Source organism: Aotus nancymaae, unplaced genomic scaffold (genome assembly GCF_030222135.1).
Source record: "Aotus nancymaae isolate 86718 unplaced genomic scaffold, 86718_ANA_hifiasm-v0.15.2.pri h1tg000007l, whole genome shotgun sequence".
Lineage (NCBI taxonomy): Eukaryota > Metazoa > Chordata > Mammalia > Primates > Aotidae > Aotus > Aotus nancymaae.
Window position 1 is genome coordinate 12,110,792 of NW_026988418.1, and position 19,662 is coordinate 12,130,453.

Genomic DNA, 19,662 nt, shown 5'->3' on the forward strand with positions numbered 1-19,662 from the left:
TCATCAAACAAAAATGTTTAATGAAAGAATAATAAAAAGAGGCTACACCAATAAGCATATGAAAGGAGCTCAATATCATCAGTCATTAGGGAAATGCAAATCGAAACTACAATGAGATACCACTTTATACTCATTAGGATGACTCTAATCAAAAATAAAAGGAAAATAACAAGTGTTATAAAGAATGTAAAGATATTGGAACTCTCACATATTCCTGTTGGGGCATGTAGAGTGGGCAGCCACAGTGGAGAACAGTATGGCAGTTCCTCAGAAAGCTAATTACCATAACCCAGCAACTCCACTCCTAGGTGTATATGCCAGATAAATGAAAACACACACCCAAACAAAAACTCACATATGAATGTTCATAGCAGCATTATTCATTAACAGCCAAAAGGTGGAAAAAACCCCAACTGTCCATCAACTTATGAATGGATAACAAAATGTGGTATAGCCATACAACAGAGTATTATTCAACCGTAAAAAGAAACGATGTACTGACTCATGCTACAACATGGATGAATCTTGAAAATATGCAAAGTGAAAGAAGCCAGACACAAAGGCCATGTATTGATTTCATTTATATGAAATGTCTAGAATGGGTAAACCCATAGAGACAAAAAGTAGTTCAGCTGTTACCAAGAGCAGGGGAAAAGGGCAATAAAGAGTGACTGCTCAGTGGGTAACACAGATTTCTTTTCTTTTTGGGTTATAAAAATGTTCTGGAATTAAGCAGTGGTGATGGTTACAGAACATTGTGAATATACTAAAAAACACTCACTTGCACACACTTTAAAATGGTTAAAATGGTGAAATTCACATCAAATGAAATATACTTCAATACAAAATTAGGTGACCACTTGTGGAATGTTTACTGCATGTCAGATACCACTATAAAGAACTTCATATAAATTATCATACCTCACAACAACCCCGCAAGTAGGTATTATAAGCCACACTTCTTTTTTTTTCCAAAAAAGAAGAAATGAGGCTCAAATAAATAAATCTCTCTTCCTAAAGTCACACAGCTGGGAAGGTACAGAGTCAAGATGTGCTACAGATCTACGTGCCTCCTAAGCCTAAACGTTATCCCTTTAAACACATTCCAGGAATATGGTAGAGCCAGAATAAATACTGAATGAATTAGTGAATGATACCTCAGTTGAGGACATCCAAATTCCCCAGCTTAAGCTCAAAGCAGAAGACCACTTCACTCCTGCTTTCTTGCCACACCACTTCCTCTGTCCTCTGTAAGTCTCCAGAAAGCATTAACCATCACCAGGCACAATAGAAACAGGTTGGGGCCAACCCTCAGGGCTTGAATGGGTTATTTGAAAAGGTAGGCTGAACAGTCCAGGAAGCTCTGAAGTGTCAGGAATGAGTTCAGGAAAGGGACAGAAGCAGATAGCACCTTGACTCACATGCCTACTGACCTGGATCCTGGCTGCCCTGATGCTTGGCCAAGGGGATTTTGAGGCTCCTCTGAGAGTTAACCACCTCCTGGCTCCATCCTAATACTTATCAGTCTCTTCCTGGACCCATGCTCCCAGGGTGAGGGTTCAGGAAGACCCAAGGCCTCTGCTCATTCTTTTCTGCAGGCAGTGAACATTTACTAAGCTCCTGCTTTGGTTTCAGCACCAAGTAGTCCTTGTGTTTTTGGTCCTTACAACCCAGATATGACAAGAACTCAACCAAAATGCAAAGTCAGACTTCCTGAAAGACACTGGCTTATATAGGGCAAATATTTGATGTCTACGTTTTCCTAACCCTAATCCCGAGTCGAAGGTATAGATACTTCATATCCATAGAAGATTACTGAACATTCAGCATCATCATAACAGATGGAAGAAACAGCTGGGAGAGGGTGGCCTAATATCTAGCAAAACAGTGCAGTCTTCTGAATCAGGTAGTCTTGATTTGGAATTCTGGCTTTGCTACATACTAACTGTGGGCAATTGGGCAAGGTAGTTAACCTGTCCGAGACTCAGTTTCATTAGCAGTAAAGAAGTGGGGATAATAAACTGCTTTCCAAAGAGATAGTGCATACAAAAGCACCAAGCACAGTGCCTTTCTTGTCATGTTGTTCAATAAATAGCAGCTATTACGCTACCCTTGTGTATTACCTGTTTGGCTTTTGTCCCATGGCGAAGAGAACCACGGCAGGTATCTGACACAGACTGAGACATCATGAAAGGGATGTTTTAGGAAGATTAATGTGACAGTGGCAAGCAAGATGAATGAGACATGAGGAGGAGACAGAACACAGGGTGACAAGAAGCTATAACTCTTGACTGGTCACATGAATGTAGGTGAATGGTGGTGTGGATCATGTGGCATTTTAATGTGACTTTGGGATATGCTTCTGTTTTTCCAAGAAACCACAGAAAAAAAACAGCAGTTGACTAGGAAGGATGAAGAAAGCTCTCTACTCAGCCAGTTTGTGCAAGTGCTCTTAAACAAAAATAAACGTGCAGCCTCTGAAGAGAAAATCATCACCAATCTTGACTTCTGGATTCTTCTATGTCCAGGGCAAGAAAACCACCAAATACTTGGGCATTATCCTTTTCCTCCTCCTTTCTAGCTACTACAATGTCAGCTAATTGCATTCAGCCATTCAACAAATACTGAGTGGGCACCTACTATGTACCAGGCCCTTGGCAACAATCGTTACAAACTCACTATATTTAATCCCTACAATAATTCTACTGAAGCAGAAACTGAGGCTCAAAGAAGCAAGGTGGCTTTTCTAAGACATAAATGGCAGAGCCAGCATTTCAAATCAAGTCTGTTTAATACCCAGGCGCTGTTCCTATCACCTAATTATCCTTCAGGAACAAGAGAAAAATGATGAAGTTGCTATAACTTCCTCAACTGGACTAAAGGCACAACGTATAAAATGATGAGTGTGTCAATATAACTTCCTAAAGTGCCTGCCTTTCTCCCAAGATCCTGCCTACAGAACTCCATTCTCTGACCCTAAGAGAATACTGTGATGAATTCCCAAATTGAAGTAAACTCTATATAATTATGACCTGATGCCAAACTCCTGAACTACAAGGCTTATCAAAAAATACGGTTAAAAACTATTCAATAATATAGCAGAACCTGGTATTATTAATCTGAGGAGGGAGGAGAAACATTCCATTAAACTTACTACTGGGAATAAAGGAAGCATGGTGGTGATAGGCAAATGGTGTTTTAGAAAACACAAGCAGGTGACAGGAAACCCAACTGCAAGTCTGTCTTCCAAAGTGAATTTGCCCCTGAGGAATTTATAGTATTATTAAAATGGGAGAAACTAAACTCTGTCTTAACTTCCATTTGACATACAATCAGGCTGGAAAATTAAAATAAATCAGCATCAGAGAGACTAATTTGGTAAGAGTTTGTTAGCCAGGATGAAATTCTGAAAAGCTACACATAAAATGCTTTATAAAGGTCTTATAAATATCTATATATAAGTCTCAAGTTTTTCATCTATACAAAAATCCTGTGAAGTTTTATGTTTGCATTAAAAACAGATAAGCCACAGAAAATACAAGCACATTGCATTCTCTGGCCGATGATGTTTGTTTTTTTGTTTTTATAAAATCCAAGGCAGACAAAATTCTCAAGTTTCGAGGACTGTAACCAGCCAAGACTACAAAAAAAAAATAAAAATAAAAATAAATAAAAGTTCCCTGCTGTGATGTAGCAGAAAGACATCAGGAAACACCAAATCAAGGCCTGGCTCTCTCATTAACTTGTTGGGCCATTAGTCCTCTCTGTTGATTTTTTCAGTAAAACATGAAGAGTATGCTAGAAAACCTAAACAGATCCATCTAGCTATGTGACTGCTGACCAGCCACAGGGACTTTCAGGTCTCTTTCTCAGCTGTGTCATGTAGGGTAACAGTAGATGAGCTGGAAGATTCCTCCAGGTGGGCATGTTTGAAGAAATGCTCCACTGAGGCCGTCTAAACAGGGAGAGAAGGAATTGCTGGCCAGGTTTCAGTAGAGCTCCTTGCTCTCACTCCTACCACCTCATTGGCCTTGGCACAGGACTGGGCACAGATGAAACTAGGAAGTTCATTCTACGGGGTCATTTGTCTAGCTGCCTCACCAGGGCTGCTGTTGCCAGCGCAATATATGCCCCCCAGCACAGGGTCACAGAGAAACAAAACGTGGAGGAAAATATTAATAGTAAGCCTTTCATGCTTAGATCAAGTTCCAGGAGAATTTTAAATGCACACACGATGTTAAATTTTAAACCTGTATGCTCCTCACATGTGCTTGTTCCTCTAAGTCGTTCATTTCCACAATGGGCAATACCCACAACTAAGCAAGTCACTGTTCTTCTCTCAGCACCTATTAGTCCACTGCAGTTCCTAACAGCTGTCTATATTTAATGAGAATCTACTATATACTAGGCATTTTTCCATATTATCTTGCTAATAACACAGTAGGCAATTACTATCTCCATGCTATAGATGAGCACCTGGAACTCAGAGAAGTAAACTAATCTCCCCAAGGTCACACAGCTTCTAAGAAGCAGAGTCATAATCTGAACCCAGACTATGTAACTTCAAAGCTTGTCCTCTTTCAGCTAAAATTTCCTTTTCAGTAGTTAAGGAAATGATCCAGAAGTCATCTAACCAAACTTTCCCACAGTGTGGGACTCCATTCTAAAATACCTCCGACCTCCTTGCCACGTCCAGTGACGGGGAGCTCAGCACCATGCTGGAAGCCCTTTCCATTATTTGTCTGCTCTCTCTACTGTTATATTGTTCCCACCAATGCCTGCGAATTCCATTCTCTGACCCTAACTCTGCTTTCGAGAACAAGTCTGATCCCTCCTCTGTGGTGTAAAACTCAGAAGATGAAAACTACCAAAATATCACCCCATGCAAATCTTTTCTTTTCCTGCTTATATATTTAGCTGTCCTATCCTATGTCTGACCAGTGAGTGCAAAGGAAAAGGTAGCTGCTATGTAGTTAAAAGAAACCAAAACAAGCCCAGTTCTAGGATCCAAAGACCTCTCTTCCGATTTGGTTTCCAGGACACCTATCTCTGCTGGTTATTCCCTGATTCTAAGTCCATCTGTTAGACTGGGAAGCTGTTCCTTCCCAGTCACCTTTTTTCAGGCTCTTGTTTAACTGTGCATTTAAAAGCTGATGTTCTGCCCTTGCAGACTTCTCTCACTCTGCACTCTCTCCCACTGTAACTTCAAACCTCCCATCGTTCATGACTTCCAGATTGGGATCTTTGGCCTGGAATGCTCTTCTGAACCTCAGACCATATGCCTACTTGCTCTACTAACATATCCACCCAGATGTTCCATGGGCCCTTAGGATTCAACAGGTCTCAAGCTAAACTCATCATTTCCCCTTTCAACCAGCTACACTTCTAGTGTTCTCCTCGAGACAGGGAGGCCTAGATCACTACATCATCACCACATGCATCATTACAACCAGTCAGTTACCAAATCCCATGAATTCTCCTTCCTTAAAACATCTCAGATTCGCCACAACCACCACCACCTTAGTTTAGGTCTCAGAACTTTGGACTGAACTGACTCATATTTATCCACAAGTCCAGTCCATGTAAGAAGACTTAGCCCACTGCCTGGCACCTACAGTGTTCACTAAACAACTGTTTGAACAGCTCTCTTTTCTTAGGTAAAACAAAAATCTCTATCTCACAAGGATGTAGACTATGTACACTGAACCTGGAACTGAGTGGGTATTTATTATATATTTGGTAGGCAAAAACAATGTCTACTCCTCTTCCTGCATCTCCCTGGAGTATAAGGCTGACCGTCTAGTGTAACTCAATACTTGTAGAACTTAATTCAACCAAAGAAAACCTCTCCAGATTACGAATGCTCTTCTGGTAGGAAAAGTACACACAACTTCTGTCCCTAAGGAGCTTAACAGACAAAGCAGTAGGCACACTAGAAAGAGAACTGGTCTTGGTGTCAAAGACCCCAATCTGAATTCCACTGGGCATGCGTTTAAAATAAAAGCTAGTATGCTCTTGAATAACAAAGCCACATAAAAAGCAACTTGCCTGGGACAATTTTTTCTTTCAGCTTGTGAACCATAACTCTGAAGCACTCTGTAGCACACACTATTTAGTTGTAACAAATACGTGGTTGTTGAGCATGAGAAATCACATTAGACTGAACCCTCAATGGTTAACATTCCAGTAGAATCTGCAACAGATGACAGCAGGCAAGTTCCAATCTTCGCTCCAATGTATATCAGCAAAACATGTCAAAACCTAAATTAAAAGTTTTCACTCACTTTTTTTTAAGAAAATAAATCCTTTTGTTGGCAGTTTCCCACTGATGACATGCAACAATCTTTGCATATGAAATCGGCTAGTCCCCTGCTTCACTGCTAACTTTGTAGAAGTTCCAAAGCATTTCTGGAGCAAATGATCTATTTGGACTAACAATGCCAAGCTGGGACCTGAGCCCTGAATGAGCTAAAATTACCAAAGCAATAAGAACGTGGCTTTGGAAGCTATTTCCCCCAAGTGTGGGGTTTCTTCTAGCTAGTTGAGGGAGTGATATAAAGAATGTTGACTTTTTCCAGATGAACAAAGTTGAATGAAACCTTAAAATCCCACTGTAGGTTTCTGTTCTGAAAAACAAGTTGCTGCTGTAGAGGTTCTTATCTCCCCAACTTCCCTCTCCTCAACCACAAAAATGCACCTGTCTTCCCAAAGTTCATGAGTTAAACATGGGCATATCAGTGTAGACTATGGATGCAGGCATGAGGAAGCCAGCCCCCTGTCCTAGAGGAGCTCCCTGTCAGGCAGGAAGAGAGGCACATTCATGACTAATAAAAACAAGATATAAAATGCTACAATCCATAAGCAAGGCAAAAGCAAAGTGAAAAGAGAGTTCTGAGGAGGGAGAGAGTCTCTCTTGGGGGCAGAGGGAGGAATAGGGAATGCCACTGAGGCAAGGTGCTCCCAATGCACTTTGTCCACTCCTTTAACACAGGATGAGGGGGCTGGACCACAAACTTCTGTCACATGTCTATCTTCCCCACCAGAAGGTGAGTTTTCTGTGGGCAGAGGCCCCATATCAGACAATGATTAATCCATCCTGGCTGGCTCAAAGGAGTGCAAGAGGGTGTGTTCACAGAAGAGTAAGAAATAGCATAGGTCTCAGGGAAAGGGGAAGAGAGACTGAGGCTGGAGAAGGAAGGTGGGGCTAGGGATAGAGCTGGTCTAAGGAGGGCTATGAATGCCAGGTTAAGAAACTAAAACTTTATTCAGTAGGCAATAGGGAGTTACAGAAGGTTCTAATGAGAACAGTCAACTAAGACTGTGTTTTAGAAGATTATTCTAAAAGCAACTGGGAAAAGAGATCAGAGACAGGGTAATCAATTAGAAGACTGCTTCACTGGTTTCGATGAGTATGAACTGATGCAGACCTGAATGCAGGCAGTGATGGTGGAGCTGGAGAAGGAAAAACTTAAAAGATAAACTGCAAGGCCCACCTTGAATTGGTCCATTTTCTGTGCTCCCCCAGTGCCTGGTTTCTACTTTTATTTAACACTTGAGGCCCCCAAATTATATTCTCCCTGAGGATGATATTAATTTTTCATCACTCCCTCCGCCACAGAAATCCTACATAGCAGAACATGAAAAGTCAATGCCTGCCAACCCTCGGTCTTGCTATCATTTCAATCACAGTACCTGAGATGCATAGGTGCATTGGTATATTTCACTTAATACAGCACTGGGCCTGGCATACAGTAAGGAGACATCTGACAACAAAAAAATTTAGCACACTCAACAACAGTAACAGAGCACAGATGCCTAGGCAGAACGACTTAGAATTTTAGGACTCTAGGCACAGAGAAACCAGTTTGGGCCCCCTAAAAAACATAAAATTCAACACTATGAGCCCCAGTAGCAGGCTGCATTGCAGTTACATGATAGTGAGCTCTCCAAATGAGTAGTTCTCACTTTCACAACCTGCTTGGCAAATAAATGAGAGTAAGGAGAAGACCACAGGTCAAAGGTAAGTCAAACCTTGAGTTCTGTGGACCCTCCAAAAGGGAGAGCCTTGGCGAAGATTTATTCAAGCAAACACCAACTAAAGAGATAGGCAGGGAGGAGGACAGATATGTGTGCTCTGTAAGAGGGAGGTTGGTAATGGAGAAAGAGCAGAATGGGCTTGAAAACTCAGAAACTAAAATTATACTCTGGCTTGAAAACTTGCCTTGAGCTGTAAGCTTCATGGACAGTTTTTCCATTTCCTTTCACTCCTTCCAAATCATGCTCTGTAGCTGTTGGGAACATCAGCTACTTTACAAGGGGGACTGCCAAGTGGGGGCCTGGCACCGGAAGACCTGTATTCCAATTCCAGCCTTGCCATTTATTAGCTGTGTGGCTGTAGGCAAGTCTCTGAGCTTCGGTGTCTTCATCTATGAAATGGAAATATTAACCACAGCAATACCTACCAAAATGTCACTTAGAGGACCAACAGAGATAATGCAGAAGCACATAGCAAGACTGTCAGGAAAGAAGGGGTTTTTTTTGTTTTTCCTTGAATGGGACTGTAATTTGGTAAGTAGTGGTATACACCAACTACTATGGGCAGTAAAATGTAAAATCCCACAGCAGTCGGCTTTGACTTTTCCTGAATATAAGAAGTATACTTTAAGACAGCTCTGGGTTGGGTTGGGCCAACACTCAGTATAGCAATGTACTTCTCACCAAAAGCCAGAAAGCTGTGCTGAAACTACCTCTGAAACCATTCTATTGGTGTCAGAGAGATGAATTAATCAATTAATAGCTAATCCACAAACATAAGGCCACCTCTGCTTCCCACTTGAGAGGTTTCCTCCTCACACCTGGTGCCACAGCACAGTGGTATTTACATATAGGAGAAGCCAGATGAGCTCTTTGAAGTCACTGCAAGCAATTCTCAGAGCCACCAAGTTTAAGTCAAGAAGGGGTTTGAAGACACATTAGAGTTATTCCAGGATAAATGGATTCCCCAACACCCTAGCCCTTTAGTCAGGTATCTACCCAGGGCAGTGGCTCCAATGTAAAAATTACCCAGGAGACTGAAATTCAAAATGTGGTTTGGCCAACTTCAAATTGTCTTTTTTTCCCCTTTCACCTCCCAAGATAGAAACTGAAGAGAGGTAAGGGAAAGTATTTTCCAACTCATTCAAATTGGTACACTTCTTTGAAGCTACTCTGCCGGTTTCCAGATGATGCCTGGGTTGTTTCGTTTTTAAAATAACCTCACAGATTTATCAACATTCTAACTTGTAGAATGAACAGTCTACAGGTTCAAAATTCATGAGGTTGGTGGGAGCTGCCATCTGCCTAAGTGGCCTCTCTGCAGTAGCTGGAGTCAAGCACAGGGTATATGTATGTTTGCTGAATGAATGAGTAGATGAATAAAACAATCTCCAAGACAGGAAAACAGCCATTACACACTAAGACACATACCACTGACTCTCTTTGACACACACCACCTCTACTTTCCTAGGACCCTTCCAGATCTTGGAGTACAATACAACCATCAAGAAGCATGCATGCATGTTTTTTCTTTTAGCAAAAGGGAAGCTAAGGTTACAGCCTAGTTATAACTTCCTCAAGCCTATCCTCTTGGGAAATAAATTCCTAATCCCTTCCCTCAGGTAATTAAAGGCAAGCAAGCCAACAAAGTAAAACCTAATCAGCTATGAATGGTTCCCTTTTCTAAAACCTGCTTCCTCTCACTCGGTTTCTCTGGCCCTAGGTGTCTGGCAGTAGGTGGGCCTACACGCCTCTGTGCCAGGGCTTGTCAGGGAGATGGTATGGATAGAGCCTGTCAAAAAGGGTCCCAGTGCTGCTGGTCACTTTCCAGTTCTTCCACTCTTCAACTCTGCAAATCTATTTTCCAGAGACAACATGAGGTGGTGGAAAGGAACCAGAGTCATGAGACTGAACTAACTTGCCATGAGACCCTGGGCAAGTCACTATGGATTGAGAGAATGTTGGGTTCATCTTTTAGGCTAAATGTGAGGAAGCAAAGAAACTTTGAAAAAAATAGAGAAGGTCTCAGAATTACAAAATAACTAACAACATCTTCATTCAGTTCCTAACCCTTGGTGTTCCTTCCGGTGGAGGGCAGGGTGACTATTTGCCCACTTTAAGGTTCATTCTCTTTACCAGCAGCAGCTAAAAAGGCTGCTCCCCAAAACAGAGATGATACTTCCCTCTTGCTTGCTTGTCTAGACTCAAACTTCCTGGAACTAGCTGAGAAAGAGGGCCAGCTGTCTTCTCTTTACAAAGGAAAAGGTATCTCAGCATGGCAGGAAGAACTGGAGCATAGGAAGATAAAGGGCTGGTTTCTTGCCCTATCACCCACTGAACCTCAGTATCCTCATCTATCAAATGGAGATGAGACCAGCTGCCTTAGCCCATCTCTCCCGGTCCTGACAGAGCAGAGATGAGAGGTCCGGAGTTATTGTGACCCAGAAACTCTCTCCTGGCCCTCAGCTCTCTCACTCAGGGAGCCTTCTGGGAAATTCAGAAAGGAGAGTGGAGGCTGAGGAATGCCTTAGGGCCTCTACCTCCTTACCTCTGCCACCTGGCCAGGGAGGGGCAGGAGAGTGTAGTGTGGCACCCAGTGCCCTGAGGTTCAAGGCCTCCTCATCCTGTCCAATGTTGGCCCAGATGGGACAAGGATGTCATAGCTTCCCTCTGTGAGGAGGGACTCTCACCTAGAAGATCTGACAATATCCTTCTTGCTCCTCACTCCTCAAAGAGGTACCAACAGCCTTAAAGGGAGAGAGACAGACAGCCTGAGAAACTTAAGGAGACAGAAAAGAACAGAGAGGGAAGGAACTGGAAGAGAGGTAAAGAGAAGGTGAGAGAGAGAGAAATGACAGTACAAACCGGTAGGAGAAAAAGGGAAAGTGAAGGAGCGAAGAAAACAAAGAATCAGAAAGAGGAGGACAGACACAGATGAAGAGATGAAGACAGACTGACAGCGCGGGAGCGCCGGGAAAGCGGGGAAGACAAAGGGGACCATCCGGTCTTTTTAACTGGCCTGGCCTCTAAGAGACACCCCGTTCCCAAATGAAAAGCCCAGAGGACGGGAGAAGGAGGCAGGAAGGAGCAAGTAGTGGCTCCCCCGTTCCCTCCGTCCCGGCCCCCGGCCCCTCCCGGGGTCCCAGCCCCCGCCCGGATCCCACCGTCCCTCCCCGCCCGCTCGCTCACCTGCCAGCGCCAGGATCTGGGCCTTGTGGAGCAACAGCGCACCCCAGTCGTGGGGGGCGCGCGGGGGGCTCTCGGGCCCGGCGCCTAATTCCTCCGGGCCCCGGTACACGGCGTAAACCTTCTGGTTGTCAAAATCCAGCCGCGAGCGGGGGCTGAAGTCGCGCACGCACGACACGGGCAGCGCGTAGCAGACGTTGTCCTCCAGGAACCGCACAAAGGCGTACATGATGGGCGCCGGGGGCGGGCCCCGGTCGGGCCGCTCAGCCCGCGGGGCGGGCGCGGAGGTGGGGATCCGGTGGGGGGCGCGAGCCGCTCAGCGGTGCTGGCGGGGAGGGGGCGGCTCCCCGGGGCTCAGGCTCCCCCAACTGTTATTGTTCCTGAAAGCACCGCTCTGCCAATCGGCTGCTCTCGCCTGGGCGCGGAAAAGAGAGGGAGGGGGGAAAGGGGGACGAGGGGCGGATGAGGGGGGTTTGGAAGCGCACTGCCACTTGCAAAGTCAGACCCGAGCAATCACAGCCGGAGCGCGATTAGAATGGGGAGGGAAAACGGCTCAGAGATTCAGTTGCAATAATAATAATAATAACAAGAGCATTGCAGAAAAAAATGCATTGATCAAAAGGTGCGCTGCGAGCAGGATTATATTGCTTCAACGATCGCGCTGCCAAATTGCATTGCAACAAAACTGCATTGCCAAGGAGAGAAGTGTGTGAGAGAATGAATGCGGGTTGCGGGTGGAGGCAATCTTGTCTGAATCTGAAAGTGTAAACTTGGAAGCCAGCAGAAGTTTGGGGTGTTTTAAATTTAGTCACTCTACCTGCGCCCTCCCCCCACCCCCTTACCCAACTCCTTAGTTTGTCCCCGCCTTTTCTTTGCTTCCCTTCTTTTTGTTTGTTTGTTTGTTTTGTTTTGCAAAACTGCCAGCTCCCGCAGTGAGAAGGGTCAGTCAGAAAGAAAATTTCCCCCAGAGCTGCCAAACCAGTTCTGACCAGAACCGGGGCTTATCTGGGATTTCCAGTTGTGCCAGCTGGCTGGGGTGGTGGAAGGTTTGTCAAGGGCTGCTGTCATCCACTATAGTCTTTCTCCATTGAGGTACCCTCTCCACAGGACGCCTACCACTGAGCTGGGATAAGTTGGAATCCCGGAGGTATTGGAGGGGCGCCCTGGGGAAGACAGGCCCAAGGCTAGTCACTTCTCGAGCACTTTGAGTACAGGAATAGTACTCCATGGTCTTTGCTCTGTCTCTTGCCGAAGAGAGCCTGGAGGGTCTTGGGTTCTCCCAGACAAGCCATGAGCACCAGCAAAGGGCTCTGTACTCATAGGAACCCTATCCCACATCAGAGGAGGTCAACACCTTCACAGAGACGCCTCTGAGGGAGTGGTTTCGTATCACCTATAGCTAGTCATGTTTCTGTTGCCTAGCCAGACCTGGCACTTAGCAGGGAATTAATGAATTTTGGGTGAAGAAGGATAAATAAAAATCCACATTCACCCATCCATCCATCCATCCATCCATTTCATTCATTCGTTTATTCAAAGCAAACCAATATTCACTGAGTTTACACCATCTGCCAGATTCTGGGCCAGGTGCTAGTGGTAGAGATGAAAAGATAAACACCTGGATTCCTGGGACTTGCAAAGTCAGTGTACCAGAACTTGAATCTCAGTTTTGGGTTCCAGTGCCAAAATTAGGTAACTGTAAGAATAACTTACCTTTCCCATCCCCACAACCCTTATAATCTAGTCTAGGAATATTAAAGAAGTATAAGCAAGTAATGGCAGTAAAATGAGAAAAGCATTCTCATAGAGGAATGCTTAGTGGAGGTGTTGGACTCAATTAAATGTTATATATTTTTTAATCCATTTTAATAAACTTTAGCTGTAAGAAAAAACTAAGTGCACCAAAATATTAATAGTGATTTTCTTAGTTTCTTAGTAGTGGCAGATGATTTTGTTTTTCCTTGTATTAATTGTGTGTGTGTGTGTGTATAACAATTTTCCACAATGTTTTATTACTTTATAATCAGAAAACATTAAACATTATAAAATCAAAGCACTATGTTCACATTTCACATCATCTGCACTAACAATGAAGCACATATTTATTTCACTGTGATACAGGGAGTACATTATACAAGTGGATCCCATCAACATATAGCTCTCATATCCAAATGTGTAGGTCAGTACAAATTTTTTTTAACCAACCCACTGGTTATGTGGTACCAGCCAAAAATTACCACCACTTGTTCACAGCTGTTGGTCTTATCTTGCCCCGCATGCTTGTGAAAAAAAGAGGAGCCACTCTGAGTTGTTCCAGCACATTTACTTTCATGATTATGATTTCTTTGGACTGATCTTCAATGAGTTTTTATTTTAAGAATACATTCCTATGGCGGTCAAGGGGAAGTAATGTGCAGCAAGACTTCTGATAATTCACAAGATGGATCATGCAGAGCTGGTCGTATTTAACAAAAGTCCTGGAAGCTCCGGATTGTGTTCCCAAAATGATTTCAAGTAGCCCATGGCCAACCTCCTCTCTGTATCTAAATGGGGGTAACCCCAAAACATTACCAATCTCATCTCTTACTACCTTCCCAGACACAGTACACTCCAGACCCCAGACATTTCCCAAGACAGCATGTTTTAGCAAATCTCAAGCTTTTGTGCTTGCTCTGTCTTCATCCTGGGAAGTTCTTCCTTCCTGAGTGCATGGTGACCTCAACTTACCCTGAAAATCAGCTCAAATGTCATCGCCTTTGTGAAGCTTCCCCAACCACCCACACTTCTCAAGCATAGCCCAGCTCTTTCTACTACAGTGTTTTGTCCCAGCACGTTTTATCTTCCCTCACTAGAATAAGAGCTCTTTGAGGGGAGACAAAGGCTGGGTAACTTCAGCATCCGAGGTACCTAGCACAGGGCTGGGGAGTAAATGTTTATAAAACAAATGTATTAAAGAAGGACATAAAGAGAGCATGAATAACAAACCTCTTGCACGTTTTTTCTTGAAAGCCTGTTCCTCTTTTTTTTATTATTATATCTTAAGTTCTGGGATACACGTAGAGAACATGCAGGTTTGTTACATAGGTATACACGTCCATGGTGGTTTGCTGCACCCATCAACCCATCATCAACATAAGGTATTTCTCCTAATGCTATCCCTCCCCTAGTACCCTCTCACCCCTCCCCAACAGGCCCTGGTGTGTGATGTTCCCCTCCCTGTGTCCATGTGTTCTCATTGTTCAGTTTCCACTTAGGAGAGAAAATAGGACACAAACAAATGGAAAAAAACATTCCATGCTCATGGATAGGAAGAATCAATATCGTGAAAATGGCCATGCTGCCCAAAGTAATTTATAGATTCAATGCTATCCCATCAAGCTACCATTGACTTTCTTCACAGAATTAGAAAAAACTACTCTAAATTTAATTGGAAACAAAAAAGAACCTGTATAGCCAAGACAATCCTAAGCAAAAAAAAAAAAAAAAAAAAAAAAAAAAAACAAAGCTGGAGGCATCACACTACCTGACTTCAAACTATACTATAAGGCTACAGTAACCAAAACAGCATGGTACTGGTACCAAAACAGATATATAGACCAATGGAATAGAACAGAGGTCTACGAAATAAGGCCACACATCTACAACCTTCTGATCTTTGACAAACATGACAAAAACAAGCAATAGGGAAAGGATTCCCTATACAATAAATGGTGTTGGGAAAACTGGCTAGCCATATGCAGAAAACTGAAACTGGACCCCTTCTTTACACCTTATACAAAAATTAACTCAAGATGGATTAAAGACTTAAATGTAAGACCTAAAACCATAAAAACCCTAGAACAAAACTTAGGCAATACCATTCAGAACATAGGCTTGGGCAAAGACTTCATGACTAAAACACCAAAAAACAATGGCAACAAAAGCCAAAATTGACAAATAGGATCTAATTAAACTAAAGAGCTTCTGTGCAGCCAGTTCCTCTTTGTAAGAGTTGAAACTGAATCCCAACTCTGCCTTTCCTGTTCCCAGTGATTGGAGGGCAGAAAACTGATTCTACCCCTTGTAAGACAGACACATTCATGAACATATTAAATATCACCTCACCCTCAGGTTCAAACAAATTCCCTACCCATGTCAGAGTAAATCATTCTTATAAGGAGGCAGTTCCATTTTCTGAGAACCCAGAAAGAAGAAAGAACAGACAATGGACATGGATGCTGACAGTGTAAACACAGACTCAAATGCATTTTTCATAGATCCACAGAATAGATTCTGGAGTAGTCATGACTGCATGGGATGCTCAAAGAGATACCCTTGAACAGCACCAGAAAGACATCAGTTGCTGCATCCTGTGTGACTCACACATTCAGTCTATGGATACAGCTTAATGGAAAACCTACTATGTGCCATGCTGTGCCTCTTCCACCCTACCAAAAACTGAGTAAGAGTACTTTGACCTGGAAACCATAGCCCTGGGCTTTACACATACCAGAAACTCAAGATATTGATGATTTATTGACTGGTGAGCAAAGATCATTTAAGTACAGATTTCAGACTTAAAGAGGCAATTAAAAACTTCAAGTTTTACCAAATCATTGTTGAATCTCTTCTCCAATATTTCTGCCAGAAAATGGGCATCTAGAACACCTTTTATACAATTCTAATGCCAGGAAGCTTACTACCTCCCCTTAACTTTTAGACATTATCAAATGTTAGAAAGGTCTTCCTTACTTGCACTGAGGTAGAATCTTTAACCTTGTAGCAGCCATACTAGGTTCACCAAGACTCTCACACCTCCCCTTCAGACATGGTAAAATTTGGAATCCTGTCTCCCAGCTCCTTGTTTGTCTTCTGCACAAACATCTTCATTTCCTTCACCTGTCTCTCTTCATATGACCTGGTTTCAGTGATGATAATTGTAATACCTACTTTTCCTCTAAAGCTTATAAATCATGCACTCCAGGTACTGTGTATACATGATCTCAGTTACTTCACAGCAAATCCTTGAAATGGGTGTTATTAAATCCATGGCAGAGTCGAAAAAATGGAGAACAATGGCAAAGCCGTTTGGCTCTGGGGAGCCCTGGAAGGCTTGTGGTTATATTTGAATTTTAGACAGTTTGCTCTAGAAGCCTTGTGGGGAAGGATTGGAGGGAACGAAAGTCTGTGGAGGACAGAAGCCTGCCGAGAGGCTGACTGTCCTGTCTTACCCCTCCCCTGACTCTCTTTTTCTGTGGGCCAAATGTACTTTGCCTCTCATCCAAGTCATTTTAATGGAGCAGAAAATGTACACATCTGGGGCAGCTTTGCAACTGCGTCTCCATTGCACTCTCTTGTTGAGTTTTGCAGAGCCTTGGGTTAATGTCAAGCTCCTTCGGTTTAGCCAGCTGAAGCATGTTCACTGGCAGCAGTGGGACTTATGTTTCATATTACTGCATGGAATTCTCAATGTACTTTGCAAAACTATTTTTAAGGAGACCTAGGTTTTGTAAATTTTTAAGGCAATTGGAGCATGTCTTTTCAACCTCTCTGCTAATGATTGACTACATTTTTTCATGATTTTGCCTTTGTTATTCTCCTGTCATGTTTGATTTGACTCTTCAAGTCTCTGCTTTTTAAATTTTAAAAAGACTTTTTAAATAGTAGTTTTAGGTTCACAGTAAAATTAAGAGGCAAGTACAGAAATTGCCTTCATACTTCCTATCCCCCACATAGGTATATCCTCCCTAATACCAACATCCCCCACCAGAGTGATACATTTGTTACAACTGATGAGCCTACATTGACACATCATCCTCACCCAAAGTTTATAGTTTACATTTGAGTTCACTCTTGGTGTTGTACATTCTATGGCTTAGGACAAAAGCATAATGACATGTACCCACCATTACAATATCATACAGACTAACTTCATTGCCCTAAAAATCCTCTGCGTTCCACCTATTTAGCCCACCCAGCAGCCCCAACCCTGGCAACCACTCATCTTTTTACTGCAACCATAGTTTTACCTTTTCCAGAAGGTCATATAGTTAGAATCATATACTATGTAGCCTTTTCAGATTGGCTTCTTTCACTTAGTAATATACATTTAAGATGCTTCCATGTAGTCTTACCGCATTTTACATTTCTTTATTTTTCTATTTTGTCCAGAAAAGTAATTTTCTGTGCTGCAAGCTGAGGGCCACTGTCTTCATAGGTTGATTCAAGAAAGGAATGTTGATACATGGCCAGGAGGATGTGGAGCTACTGGGAGGTCTGTGGTGGGCAGTATCCTGAGCGGGGTAGTGACATCCTAAAGCAGGGGCATCAACCCAGCTCATTCATGTGCACCCCTGATCATGAAGTCTGATTGAGTCTGCTTGTAGGATTTGGGGCAGGGGAAGAGAACAGCAATGGAGACGGGGAAGGAAGGAAAGAAAGAAATTGCTTGTTGAGCATAGGCTTAAAGGCTAATGAACATCACCCAGATACCTTATCCAGGGGAGACTTAGAAGGAATGTAAGCTTGTCATGTAGATGACAGATGGAAGGGCCAAAGAAATATGGGCTTGGGAATCAGACCGGTAGTTAAAACCTGGCTTTGTTACATCTTTGCTGTAACTAGGCAAGACAGTTCATCTCCATGACCCTCAGCTTTCTCACCTGTGAAGGTGTTGTGAGACTCGGGCCAGGAATTTCCCACCTTCTCTGTGTATTAGGATCACCTTGGGAATTAAAAAATATTTCATTCTTAGGTTTTATCCCCTGAGATCCTGATTCAATTGGTCTGGGATGGGGCCTAGCTATTGATGATTTTTTTTTTTTTTTTTTTTTTTTATCCCAGAGTATTCTAACATGAGACAAAGTTGAGCACCTCTGAGTTAGAAGATCTTAAGGTAACATACCAAGCACACAGGAAATTCTCAACAAGTTATAAATATTATTATTTTCATGAAAAATATACAGGGCTCCAAAATGTCTATGTAACCTTGGGGAAGTCACTTAGTCACTTAGCATCTCTGAGTTATGATATTTTCATCTGAAAAATGACATGCCAGTGTAAAAAGAAAACAGTATATTTAATCTCAGACTTTGGGTCCAAAGGTCTATCCTTATGTTGTGGCCTTGGGTAAGTTTCTTAATCTCTTCAAGCATCACTTTCTTCATAGGAATATTAATTCAACTTCACAGAGATGTTATGAGGATTAAATGAGATAATCTAGGTAAAATACTTGGCACAGTGCCTGACACTTTGGTGAATTCTCAGTAAATGATAGTTGCTGTTACTGTTGTAATCATAATTATTATAGCTATAATCATGAGAACCCTTATCCTCAATCTGATATAGAGTAGGGGTATCCAATACATTTTTACGGAATCAAATTGAATATAAGAAACTGAACAATGCTGATGATTATCCAACAGGCATCCTAGAATGATCCCCTCCAAATGCTATCCCTTTTAATAAAACTCTATGGTCACGGGTCAAGTCACTAAAGAAGCTCTCTGATTTCAAGTGTTCAAGAGCCTCTGAGGCCGGAGGGCTTGCCCAAACCTGCAGCAAATACTTCTGAAATACTGTGTTTGGGGCCATTCATTCTTTCAAACTGACTTTGTTGACTATTTTTTTAAAGAGAAGAAGTAAAACCTTCCATGCATTTATATAAAACGTAAAGTATAGAAGTGTTTATAGCATTCTGAACCCTTGTGGATGTGCATGTTGGCTTGAAGTTCAGTTGGGGCAAACTGCAGTCAAATTCAACCATTCAGATCTCAGCTATCTTATGAACTCATGTGGGTCACACATGGAAATCGTTGGTTAAACAGGTGATCTGAATCCCAGCATTTTACTAGTTGTATAGTATATACTCTGCATAAGCAACAAAAAGCAAATGAATTCTTAGTGGTTAAAGATGAAAAGAAACTTATTAATAGGAAAAAATCATCACAAAGAAACAATATTTGAATTTGTTTTGAAAAGAAAAGATTGACCTACTTTGGAAAAATGTAACTTGCTTCTTGAAATTATGAATTTCATTTAGGGGCCAACTAGTTTGAGAAGTTGCTTCTGGTTCCCTTTATTAAATTAACTCATTCTGTAATTTTTCAGGTGAAATGTCACTTCCTCAGGAAAGTCTTCCCTGACTCACTCCTCCCATCCCTCTCCATAGACTAGCTCCAGTTCTTGTTACACACTTCCATGGCTTCTTATATTTTTCTTGATGGAGTGTGTCATAGTATGTAATTATATGTGTATTCTATTATGGTCTATCTCTGCCTGTAGATCAAAGCTCCATGGAAGAAGTGACCACATCAGTTTTCTTTATTGTTGCATCCTCATGCCTAGCCTCCCACATGAGAAACCCTAAACAAATACTTGTTGAATGAGTGCATGTCTGAAAGGCAGACATTAGAGAAGAGAACTCCTTCACAGAGACGAGAGGCAACAGGTGTACCAAGGACC

General features: G+C 42.5%; 1 protein-coding gene across 9 annotated transcripts in view; it reads right to left on the reverse strand.

Moving 5' to 3' along the window:
- The window catches only part of LOC105705079 (BEN domain-containing protein 5), a 1,464,486-nt gene that overhangs the window by 253,282 nt on the left and 1,191,542 nt on the right, over positions 1-19,662 (reverse strand). Inside the window, exon 1 of one of the 9 annotated variants that reach the window (XM_012434680.2) lies at positions 11,224-11,286. The exons of 6 other annotated variants lie outside the window; for them this stretch is intronic. Coding sequence is in view for 2 of the 3 variants with exons in the window: in XM_012434681.2 (XP_012290104.1) it covers positions 11,224-11,449 (226 nt within the window). In the remaining variant the exon portion in view is untranslated. Of the gene's footprint in view, positions 1-8,221; positions 8,314-11,223; positions 11,510-19,662 lie in introns of those variants that run through there. 2 more of the 9 variants (XM_064372326.1, XM_012434681.2) reach the window with 2 other exon arrangements.